General features: G+C 44.6%; 1 protein-coding gene across 1 annotated transcript in view; it reads right to left on the reverse strand.

Moving 5' to 3' along the window:
* Window positions 1-9,103, reverse strand: part of CLCF1 (cardiotrophin like cytokine factor 1) — a 134,287-nt gene extending 125,184 nt beyond the window's left edge. The window contains exon 1 of the mRNA XM_029575419.1: window positions 8,782-9,103. Coding sequence (XP_029431279.1) covers window positions 8,782-8,797 — 16 coding nt within the window. The 5' untranslated portion in view covers window positions 8,798-9,103. The remainder of the gene's footprint in view (window positions 1-8,781) is intronic.
* Window positions 9,104-12,468: the final 3,365 nt, after the last annotated feature.

The raw sequence follows: 12,468 nt of genomic DNA on the forward strand, positions 1-12,468 counted from the left end.
CCTACCCTCCTCCTGCATCTCTACCTCCTCATTTCTCTAAATTCAACATATACCCAGTTGAGCCACAGGCACAGCTAGGGTTGCCATATTTTGACATTTTAATCCTGGTGAAAAGGTGTCCAAAGCTTGATCTGAGTAGTTTCTCCCCCATCCCCTGCCTCAACCTCCAAGTTCCTTTTCTACTCTACCCCTTTCAGGTTTGTCTCCCTTCACCCCTTATTTTAGGATCCTTTGTCTGACCCCTTCAGGTTCCTCTTTTGAGAACATCAACTCTTGAAAGTGTAAAAGAGAGGGAAGGTTTTATGTATGTCTGTATGTATTAGAGATCTGCATTCGTTTTAAACGAATTAGACAATTTCAACAAACTTGGTCATGGTTCGGGAGCCCTCAAAAATGAAAGACGTTTTTACGAAATTTTGGAAAAATTTGTATTTCATATTAGTGCGCACTAAAATGAAATTCGGGAACCATGGGGAAAAAAACCCCAAACTGCAGAAAAAATGAAATTACCCATGGGGGACCTGAACCAAACCACAAAACAAAACAAAAAATCTCTGCTGTGTATTGAACTGATGTGCAGTTATGTCAGATCACATCATGTTAAAATGTTTCCCTCTCTCTGTTTAGCATGGTAGACTGGATAAGGGGGTTGAGCGGATGTCATAGGACACTCCTTGTTTCTCTCAGGCTTCCTGTTTGCTGCTTTCAGTTTCACTTCTGATCTGCCCTGCAACTGAGAGTAGGCATTCTTGTTTTGCACTGATGTTTAGTTTCTCAAATAACTTATAATTAGAACTTATTATTAAGTGGCATGTGCACTCTTTCTGCTGGATTGCTTACTTTCAACACAAGGATGAACCGCAGCCTCCAACACCCCTCCTTGTCCCCTCAAATTCTTTTCCTCTTTCTTCCCTCTCTCTCAGGTTCTTCTCTTTGCCATTTCCTTTGCCTATGTTCGTTTTTCTTCCTGGCTCCTCCTCTTCCTCCAACTCCTTCCAAGCTTCCACTCCTGTCCTTCCCAGCTGGAAGAGGGGGATTATCAGGAGGCAGCTGGTGGAGTGGGTTAGTAGTTGACGAAGGAGCGGGTTTATGTCTGTAAGGGGCAGCAGTGTTTGAGAGTCCCCACCGTGCTGCTGGGGCTTTGCCTTAACGGTTCTCTTCTCCTGGGCCCAGTGCAGTCACACCAGTTTAAAGACCATCCTGAAACTGGGCCCCAGCCCACTGGGATTTCTCCCAATGTCCCGGTATCTTAATCTGCCCTTGCTTTCAGATTCAGCTCCGGCGCACAGATTATTAACTGCCAGTAAAAGCTGCGCTCTGGTCCAGACAGGTGCGACTATATTTCTTCTCTTACGTACCTGTTTCCCTTTCATGTTTTATGCTGTAAAGTTATGCAGGGTAAGGGAAGCAGAATTTTAGTCTTAATATAAAACTTATGCATCGCAGACAGTAAGGGGAGTAGAGATTTTGGGTCGAATTTAAGTTACAAGCAAAAATTAGGAAAACAAAGTGCGAGAAGCTTACAAGTCAGTTTGCTCACACAGTTCTGAAATGGTAAACCTCTTGTCCAAGGATTTAGCTTTTTGCAACTTCAGGAAGGGAAACAATTTCACACAAAAATTCATGGAACCAAATAACATTTTTGGGACGTTTTCCCAAAAAAATGCTAAATTCAGAATTAGGGCTCAAGCACTTCTTATGCATGGTTTTATTTGCACAGATTTTTCTGTGAACGTTTTCCCTTCTAGACGTTGCAGGAAGTTCAGGATCTTGCCAGGTTCTTGTGACCTGGATTGGCCAGTGTTGAAAACAGGACACTGGGCTTGATGGACCCTCGGTCTGACCCAGATTGGCAACTTCTTATGCTGTTAAGGTTTTGGTTGGAGGATGTGCTCTTTCTCTCTTTCCCTGTCCTTCCTACTGCTGTCCTCTCTCCTCTCTCATTACTGCTCCCCCCTTCCCCTCCCTGTTTATTGTATTTCTCTCTCTTGTTATTTTGTTACAATGTAAACCGGCAGGATGTTCCGACGAATGTCGGGATATAAAAATCAACAAATAAATAAATAAATATAAGTTGTGCAGCAAACTCTGATTCGTGAATATTTTTGTGCCTATGTCCTTATTATAAAGTTATACAGTTAACAGATAGTACATGTACCAGTTTGCCCTGTAGAGAAAGGCTTCCTTAAAGTTGAAAATAAGACCTAACATTCTTAATGCATAGGTATGTACCTAGAGATGTGCTTTGGGTTGGTATATCAGGTTGGTATATCATGTCTGCTCATACCTACTCTCAAATGAACTAAGAACTACATTTCCTATCTAACTCATTTCCCTCCTCTTCCAACCTTACTTTACTTACTAGAATTGTTATTCTATGTTTTTACTTTAATGTTCACAATGTTATAATAATATCTCAAAATTTCCTTGAATATATATTTGTTCACTATGTAAAACGTTATGATGGCTTCACCGAATAACGGTATATAAAACTCTTCAAATAAATAATAAATAAATGTCGGGCTTCGTTTCGGGGGCCCCCACGGAAATGTCATTTTTCCCGTGATTTGGGGTTTGTTTGTTTTTTCGGGGGCCCCGTTAGTGCGTGCTAACTCCCGATAGTGCGCGCTAACCCGAAAATGAATTTTTTTCCAGAATTTCGGAAAAAAATTCAATCGTTTTTCGGTTCTCCCGAACCATTCCGAATTAGGCAATTTCATTGAAATTGCCTGATTCGCTGTACCAGGCACCGTCCATTGTGGAACCCGTTCAGTATTCCCCGTCTTCCACGCCTTCCGTCTCTCCTTCAGTTTACCTCTTTTTCTCTCTCTTTAGCCTGGTACATTTTACAAGGCTCTTGTTAAGCCTCTCATACAGGTATGGTTTACACTTTGGGATTCTATATTTCAGCCAAGATATTAGAGGATTAGAACCGGCACCAGCATTTAAACTAATCAAGGGTGAAAGGAACCAACGGCTCTCCCCCCATCAGCAAGAAGAGGTGAGGTAAAAACAAGGCAAGCTCTAAAGGGATTCTAACCCCAGATGGATCGGGCAACAACAGCCGGAAAAAGATGTAAATATAAAAAATCAAGAGAACAAACAAATAAATGAGGGAGGGAGGGAGGCAGGCAGAGCAATCTCTTGGACAGTCATGCAAATGCTTGAAGTCTGAAACCTACAGACCTGGAGGCCACCGTGGCAGAGGAGCAATCACTGAGTTGCCATCACTGAGTTTTGGTATCTGTAGACACCAGAATCGGCAGGCGACCATCCCAAGCCTTAATCTCCTCATAAGAAACAGAGCACCGAAAAAAAGGGAGGGGAGGAGGGGCTCTTATATTAGGGAGAGCAGACTGAAGATGAATTACTGGAGACTTTCTATGTACACAGGGATATTATATAGACCTGCGGCACAGGGAAAAAGGTAGGATCAGACATGGTGGGAGACATCGTTAGGATGGGGGCATGAAGAAGCGGTTTTTGCTAGCAGGCAATGTCAGTTCCCCAGATGTGATCTGGAGTCTGTGGTTATGCATGGAAAAAAATATATTGTTTTATGTCATTTTGGTTTTACGATGTTTATATCATTTCATTTTCCCACATATATCACTTGTTTTGTTTCAGCACATGCTATATTTTTACAATACACTAAGGACCTGCTTTACTACGGCTTTTCTCCCATTCTGTGTCTATGGGAAAAATGTTTAATAAACGAGGTCTTAAATATGTGAATAGCATGTACTATATTTTTACGTGCACACGTTGCTAAATTTTACAGACGCACACACTATACTTTAAAAACATGTACACTCTACTAAATTGTGTGACTAGCTTGTACTGAAAAGCTTCAGCATGTGCTATAATGACAAATGTCATAAACAATAGCTTTTTTGTGTGTCATTTTGAATGGGAAAGAACACAAAATGATATAACAAATATTGATGATATTTTTAAATTAGAGCTCCCTACTGGAGCCAACCTTCTACAATGTCGGCAGGGAATGTGCAAATCGTTATGCCCCACAAGCAGCATTTCACAGGCAACTCGTGGAAAAGCCTACTCGAAGGGCGACTCCACTGGCCATGAAACGAATGCAGACAGCGTAGCTAGCCTAATGGTAAGGGACAATTTAGGAACTAGCGATCGTTGTGCTGTGTTCATTCAGTATTAAACTCAGACTAGGGTCCTGGAATTCAAGAGGGTCAGCCTCAACAAGAGGAGAAATAGGGTTGAGGAAGCCCCACCAGGAATTTGAGAATGGAAGGGTTGCAGGGGAACTTTGGTTGGCAATAAAAGGGGAACATGTGGAAAGCCAATAAAATCTCTGGGGAACAAAGGCAAAGGGAGAAATAATAAGAGCAAACAGAATAGCAGGCACAAAGTAGGAAAACTACAGGCAGAATCGTTAGGCAAAAACAAAGAGAAGGCAGAGAAGGAAACTGGATGAGCAAATCCCAAAGAAAGAAGAAAACTGCCCAGTTCGGAACAGGAGCTCAAACGTTCTTCAGGAGTAGGGGAGAGAGGCGAAACACGAAAGGAAAAGTTAGAGAATGTGGATACGTGAAGAAGAGCAGAAGAATGCAGAGATTGTAAGCGAGCTAAGGGTAAGATAATGGACTTAAAGCAGAAAATGAGAAAATTGCAGAGGAGGCGGAAGCACTTCAGCAAATGAGAGGAGATCTACACCCTCTGCATACAAATGTCCTTGAAGAGCGGGAAGGTCGCAGGGGGGGGGGGGGCAGGAGGAGAACGAATGTAGCCCCTTGGAAACCAGGAGATGGCGGGCAAGTAGAGACTCGTTGGCTCTTTGCTTAACTTCAGTAGTGCGCAGAAGTCTGGAAACGATGCTAAAGTGCAGTACCTTGAAAGACGTCAAGTACAGGGCAGCGGCCAATGGGGTTTCACAAAGGGATGGATCAGGCTGGTGCATTATCTGTTGCCTATCTGTACCTAAGAAAGACCGTTTGGCATGGTTTCAAACAGAATTATTTCTAAACCAGCTGGGACTTTACTGGAGTGAGACAAACATTGTAAAGTGGGTGAAGAGCTGGTTGACCGATGGGAGATCATTGGAGTTCACTCTGGTAAGGCTAAAGTGACGAGTGGAGTACCCTAAGTCTTGGTGCTAGAACAGGATATTGTCAACGTTTTTATTCGTGACGCTGACAAAAATCTTGCAGCTAAGACAAAAAATCTATAACAGGGCAGAGAGAGACTAGAAGGAGTGAAAAAGATGAAAGAGGAGTTGAAAAAAAAACAAACCAGAAGAATGATCAAAGGTTTGGAAAATGAGCTTCAGTGTTAAAAAAAAAAAAAAAAAAAAAGTAATATCCTGTATTTGGGGCACAGAAGTCCACTAGCTACTTATCATTTAGAAGGACAAGAATTGGAAATTGTTAAACAAGAAACAGATCTAGGAGTATTCATCTCAGTCAGTGCAATAAAGCAACAGGGAAAGCTACCAGCGGGTGATCTTGTACAAGCAGAGAGGCATTATCCACAGGAAAGAAAAGTCGTCATATTGCCCTTGTACAGGCCTCTATCGAGACCCCCCACCCTGAGTACTGTTTCAGTTTTGGAGGGTGTACTTTTGAGAGGATGGAAGCAGTTTAGTAACGTTAGGGCTACTAAAATGATAGACTCTACAAGGAGAGGCTTAACACACTGGAAAGGTGAAGGGGAAGGGGGCTGTGATAGAAACAGTCAAATATCTGAAAGGCTTCAATAAGTTACAGGAAGGTGGAGTTTTCCATAGAAAAGGAATTTCAAGAAGCGGGGATCATGATGACATGAAGCAGAACATGCTTAGCATGACCTAACAAATAAAGACCCAAGAGATAGCTTGAAAATTAGAAATAATCACTAAATTATAGATTCAGCTATGAAAAAGGAGCTCAGAAGGTTTATAAAGGTATCTTGCGGCCGTCATATATTGCCACAAAATGCTTTTTGGCTTATATGTGAAGCCCGTGAAGCACTGGGCTTGTCTAATCACAGGTCACAAGAGTACCTATAGCATGAGATAAGGCACTGTATGTTAAACAACTATTACATGCACTTATCTTAGTCCACTGAATGAATAGCACGTACAGTCATGTGTGTGCATGTGCAGCCTACCTGCGTTTTCACATATAAGCCAAAAAGCATTTTGTGGCAATATATGACGGTCCGCAAGATACCTTCATAAACCTTTTGAGCTCCTTCTCCATAGCTGAATCTATTATTTAGCGTGACCTAACAGCAGAGGTGGTCCTGGAAAGCGATGCTGGGCCAGAATTCAGACACTGAGGATGGCAGGAGGAAGAGGGTTTGGAGGTTCAACAAGGGGCAGGTGAAGGCAGCACAGTCTAGCACCACTGCAGGCCACAGGGTAGCCAGGTCGGAGGCACCCAAGCTATAATTCCCCAGAAGACAATCAGAATGGTACAGAAGCCAACGAAAGGGATTCACCGAAGGGGCAACATCCTACAAGTGGTCAGCTGGGAGATATCTTTAGTAGTGTGATGAACATTTATAAAGGGGCAGACTGGACAGGCCAATTTTGTTTTGTTTTTATCTGCTGTCATTCCTTATGTTACCGTGGTACAGAGAAGAGTGCCAAAATTATTATAAAGAAAGAATATATAAGGCTTTACTTACAGGAAAAGGAGAGTTAGAAGAGAGTAAATCACCCTGCAAACATGCAGAGGACTTGCAAGCAATCCATAACATACAGAACTCAAGCTGAGGACGGGGGATCAGCAAAGAAAGACAATGTGGAGGAGGTCTGAGCTTCTTCAGAGGAGAGGGATCTTTCGGGCCGAGGGTGGCGAAGGTACAGCCTCTGCCGCCGAGGCACTTCCAGTCCCCTGCATGCAGTGACGGTGGAGGTCAGTGCCAGTCCTGCCTGCTCTGCTTTGCTAAGGCTGTAAGTAATTGGCAGGTGCTGATCCAGGGCTTTTTTTGTTCTTTTTTATTAATTAATTGCCTTCTGGTCAAGAAGGAGTCTTTTAAGTAAGGAACTTGATAATCTGAAGTTCGGTAAGGGTTTCCCCTCCCGATAACTACTCAAAGATGGAGAGTTTGAAGAAGGTTCAATTTACAAAGTTGATATTTTCTTTCAACTGAGCTCTAAGTAACTATTGTAAATGCGCTGCACTCCTGCTTTCTTCTACTTTTTTTTTCCTGCTTTCTCTTTTTCATTTTGTCCCCGTCTCCTTTCCTCCCTTCCCTGATCTCACTCACCCTCTTTTGGTGTCTCTCTGCCTCTCTCCCTCTCCCAATACGCATTTTTTCCGATTTACAGCAGAAACTCTTAACAGACCAAACACCAGGGCAGCAAAGACTCACATTTCAGGCCATTAACAAACAAGATAATTATAAAAAGGTTTTCCATGGACCAAGAGAAAGCCCTTTCTCTCCTAGTCTTTGCCTGTCCCTCCCTCCACCCCCATCCTATTCAGTAAATCTGTGTTCCTGTGCTACAAGGGAAAAAAAAAAAATCTCCAAGTCCTTGTAAACTTCACCTTCTGTTTCCTTTTAAAACCACCACTTTCCCAGGGAAGGGAGGGGAGCTCCGTCCAGGGATTTTTTTTTTATAGATACAGCAAGAAAACTCAGGGAAGGAAATGGAGAAAAAGAAGGGGCTGGATGCAATGTTAAACGAGCAAAGCCAGGGCTCTGGCCTTCCAATTCTCCTCATTGCAGGAAGGGATGAACTGGGCTCTCTCTCTTTTTCCTGGATCCTCTGGGCTGTGTGCAGCGGGGACTCGCCTGGCTACCTCCGAGGAAAGCGAGGAGCTGCTAATGAGAAGCAGCCACGGAGATGGAGCCGGGGGGAAAAGGGGATTAAAGCAAAGGTTAGGCACGGAGCTAACTCGAAGGGAGGAAAAGAAAACCAGTTACAAATTACAGGGGGTTTTTTTGCCCCCGGACTTCTATTTGAAACATCTTTCCAACTTGGGCAGCCTCCTAACATGAGTGAGAGTGGCCGAGCGCTGCCCTCTCCCCTCTCTTACCTGTGCTCGGGGGGGGGGGGGGGGGGGGGGGGGGGGCCAGGTGTGCGCAGCAGAACCACAGCAGCAATAGAAAAAAACAAAACAAAACTTACCCCAACCAAGTTTACAACTGAAACTGCAGACGGATTCCCAGCCACCGTTAGCCTCCTTTCCCACCTCCCAGGAAACTGCTTTTGAGTAAAGTTGGGGGATGCAGGGAAAGTTCACTTGGCCTTGGAAATATTTTCTATTACAGAATAAGTGCTTTCAGATATAGGCGTGTGTGTGTGTATCTGTACATACAGAGAGAGAGACACACACACACATACACACACACACTACACACACACACACACACACAGGTCTCTCACACACACACATACACACACTATATACATACACACACATACACACACATATACACACACTATATACATACACATACACATACTATACACATACACACACATACACACACACACACACACTACATACATACACACACACACTACACACACATATACACATACACATATGGGTCTCTCTCAGTTTGCTGGGAAAGCCCCCCATGCGTTTCCAGCCCGGCTCTGCCTCTCTCTCTCTCTCCTCCTTTAGAGGTGGAGGGGAGAGAGAAGCCCGGGAGAAGGGCAGCCGGGCGGAGAGGGCTGAGCGCCCTTCCGATGGCCGGAGGGGAGGGGGACGGGACCCGGACGACGAGGTCTGCCGAGCAGTAAACAAGAGAGGTTCCCCCCCGGGATGAATGGAAGGAGGGCAGGAGGGGTCGGGGGCTGAGCGCTCTCACCTGGTGGGAAATCCATTGGGGGACGGGAGCCTTAGCCGCAGAGCTGCGAGGCGGGAGAGAGGCTCTCGGATCTGGAGGGCTGCAGTCCTGGCCACAGGCTGGGGAAAGCCATTTCCATTCCCACCCTCTTTAGCAGGGACGGGTTTTTTTTTTTTTTTTTTTTGGGTTAAGTTGTCGAGATATTCCTAAAAGCCTCTCTTCTGACGTCTGCTTAACCACAAACTTGAAAGGCCAATCCCTTGGGGGGAGGAGGAGGAGGAGGAGGTGGGGAAGTGCTCAGCCTTTCTCTCTCTCTCTCTCTTTTCTTTCGGTCTTCCTTCCTCTTCTTTCTCTTCCTTTCCACAAAAGAAGGGAACTGAGAAGCAGTGGCAGGAGGAAAGGGGAAAGGCGAAGGGGCTGAGGTAAGACGACGATGCCCCCGTGTGTCGGAGATTGTAAGAGGTCTGAGGGAGGAAAAGACAGACAGAGAGAGGAGCGAGAGAGTGAGAGAGACAGGAAAGAGAAGGAGAGGGAAAGCGAGGAGGGGAGTTCTTCAGCGCCCAGCTCTCTGCTCCTTTCCTTCCAGGGGGCTGAAGCTGAAAACGTGCGAGGGTCTCGATCCTGTTTCATTCACGCGTGCATTCACTGCATTGCCAGGCCAGCGGTTTCTCTACCGCGCTTAGGAATGCACGCGTAAATGGCAGCTCTCGCGGCAATTTTCCAAAGCCCATTTGCATGGGTGCAAAGTCTTTGGAATATTCAGACCTTATGGAGTGAAGTTTCGAAAACGTTACGCACAGAAAAGTAGCAATTAAAAAAAAAAAAAAGTCCATTTAGGTGTGTAAAATTCAGTTTGATTTGCGTAAATCCTTTTGAAAATCGCCTCGGTGTAGTTTAATGGGTTTTGCTTTTTTGATGAAAGGAAAACACCAGCTCATATATTTTGTTTAATCCTTCGTTCTATTTTTTTTTAATTTATTTTATTTAGCACTTTTATATACCGATTTTCCAGTAACAGAATTACTAATCAAGGCGGTTTACATTCTAAACAATAACCATGACAAGAGGATGTCTTACAATAAACAGGTAGATTGAACTTGGATACAAATAATTGGGGTTAACAACATAAGGTAAAAGATATGGGGCCTAATGTAGGCTGGAGTTAAGAACGGGTGTTGGGCATAAGGCTAGGTTTTTAATATTCCTCTCTGGGGGTTACCAATGAAAGGGATCATAGGTTGGAAGACACATAAAAGCTGAAGTTAGGAGAATGCTAGGTTGAATAACCAGGTCTTGAGTCTTTTCTTAAATACAATAGGGCATTGCACTAGTCTGAGGTCTGATGGGAGAGAGTTCCAGAGTTTGGGACCGGCAGTGGAGAAAGCTCTTTTACTTAATGCTGTCTTCATCGGTAGAAGGAGAGAAGAAAAAGGGGGAAGGAAGAATAAAAAAGAAATTGAGGGGAAAAGTATGAAAAAGAAATGGAAGGATACAGGGTGAAAGTGCAAATGAGAGAGAGAGAGAAGAAAGAAGGGAAAACATGAGACAATGACAACTGAAAGGGAGAGACCACTAAAAAATAAAGATAAAAATAAGCAAAGGAAGAATGAAATAAAAAAATTGGAAAGTTACAAATAAAAGGGAAAAAGAATATTAAAGATATCTATTGAAAGAAAATAGGAAACGGTGGTCAGCTCTCTCGTTTTGTCTTCCGAGGTGACTAATGCTGCAAAGACCGTTTTCCAGGCAACTTAAATGCATAATAGCTGAAGAAGCAGGAGCTGGACAGACGTGGGTCTGTTGTTTGCTCTTGCCATGTGCTCTTGCTGCAATGTGGCTTTCTCCCAGGCTCTCTCCCTCTCCTCACCCCTCCTCCTGTGAGTGGGAGAAGCTCTGCAGCTCATTCATAAGTTACAGAAGCGCAAACAGCTCATCCCCGGACACTGAGCCCCTGCTGCCTGTGACTCAGCTGCAGCCACCGCCGGCTCACAGTCATCCCCTGCTCCCCCGAGTTCAAAAAGTCATTCACTTTCTCTCTGACCTTTCTCCCAGTCATTGCCTGACTCTCCGTCCTCGGTTCTGTTTGTCACCCTGATCTTTGTTTTTTTTCACTCACTCATCGTCTGCTCTCTGTCCTTTCACTCACTCACTGTCTCCCCCTCTCCGTCTTTTCACAGCCCCATTTATTCTCCAGATTCCTAACTTTGCCCCATGCTTTCCATATTCCCAGACCTCACCCCGCTCTCTCCGTGGTCATTGCCCTGCTAAACCATCCTTTATCTGTTTCCGCCCTGCCGTCTGTCCTCCTGCTGCTCTCTCTCCTTTCTCCCAGTCATTGCCCCCTTCTCTGTCCCTGTTTCCCAGTCCTCACCCCAATCTCAGTCACCTTTTCCGGCTGCTGAACTGAATGCCTCCTTACAACCATCCCCTCAAAAGAACAGAGTGTGAAATTATGAAAAAAATATATTTTCTGACATTCCCAACACATTTTAGGTATTTTATAAACAATATCAGACATAGCGAGGTCCATATAGTAAAAGCCAACTAACTCAGAAGTTATGCGGCTACATGCTAGCTGGCTAATAAGATAAGTGGCTAGAATTCAGCTGGGTACGTTAGGGGCACACCACGTGCGTAACTCGAGGAACTGAGTTAGCCGGCTAAGGTGGCTGCTAATTGATAGTCAGAGCTGGCCGAAGACCTGTCCTAAAGTTAACCTGCTGTAGTTAGCTGGCTGATTTTATGATAGCCGGCTATATTCAATAGTGCGACTGTACTATTGAATATACCTCCAATGTTAGCCACGATACCAGTAGGAAGAACCACAGAAAGCAGCACCATGCAAAAAAAAAAAAAAGTCTTGACGTAAAAAAAAAAAAATTTTGATGCACACAATATACACCCACAGGGGCAGATTTTAAAACAAATGTGCGCCCGATTTTATAACGTGCGCCCGCAGCCGCGCCCATGTTGTAAAAATCCGGCGTCGGCGCGCGCAAGGGGAGTGCACACTATCGCACCTTGCGTGCGCCGAGCCCTAGGGGAGCCCCGATGGCTTTCCCCGTTCCCTCCGAGGCCGCTCCGAAATCAGAGCGGCCTCGGAGGGAACTTTCCTTCCACCCACCCACCCACTTTCCCCTCCCTTCCCCTATCTAACCCGCCCCCCCAGCCCTACCTGAATCCCCGGAGGCCTCTGTCCTGCATGCATCGAAGCTGCCCTGCAGCGAGTGAAGGCGGGGTTGGAGAGACGTTTGCATTAATGCATTAATGCATATACTTTTGCATTTTGAAAAATGTGTACAGAAAGTTTCCTGCGAAATCTCCGTACACAAATTAGCAAATGCGTGCGGTAGTTTAGGTTGGAAAACTATCAAAGGGAACTTTCCTCTTGGAAAATTAGTGTAAAGTGTGCAGGCTGTTACAGATTACCTCCTTAATGCTTGTATTTGTATTTGTACCACTCAGCAAGATGCATTTCTCCACTGCCATGATTTTACTTTACTTCAGTTCCAGTTAGACGACTGCAATTTTAAAACCAGTTTAAATTGTTACTGCACAGACGTCTGCCTAGGGTTTCCAACTGGTTCCAGGTTTTCAGGACAGCTTGATCCAGTACGGGTTTTATCTCATGGCAAGCAGTGACCCGTAGTTCTGATTTCCCTATCGCATTCTCTAAGTAATGCCAGTAGTCACGTTTGGCTTCAAAGA

The sequence above is a fragment of the Rhinatrema bivittatum genome, chromosome 13, assembly GCF_901001135.1.
Source record: "Rhinatrema bivittatum chromosome 13, aRhiBiv1.1, whole genome shotgun sequence".
Classification (NCBI taxonomy): Eukaryota; Metazoa; Chordata; class Amphibia; order Gymnophiona; family Rhinatrematidae; genus Rhinatrema; species Rhinatrema bivittatum.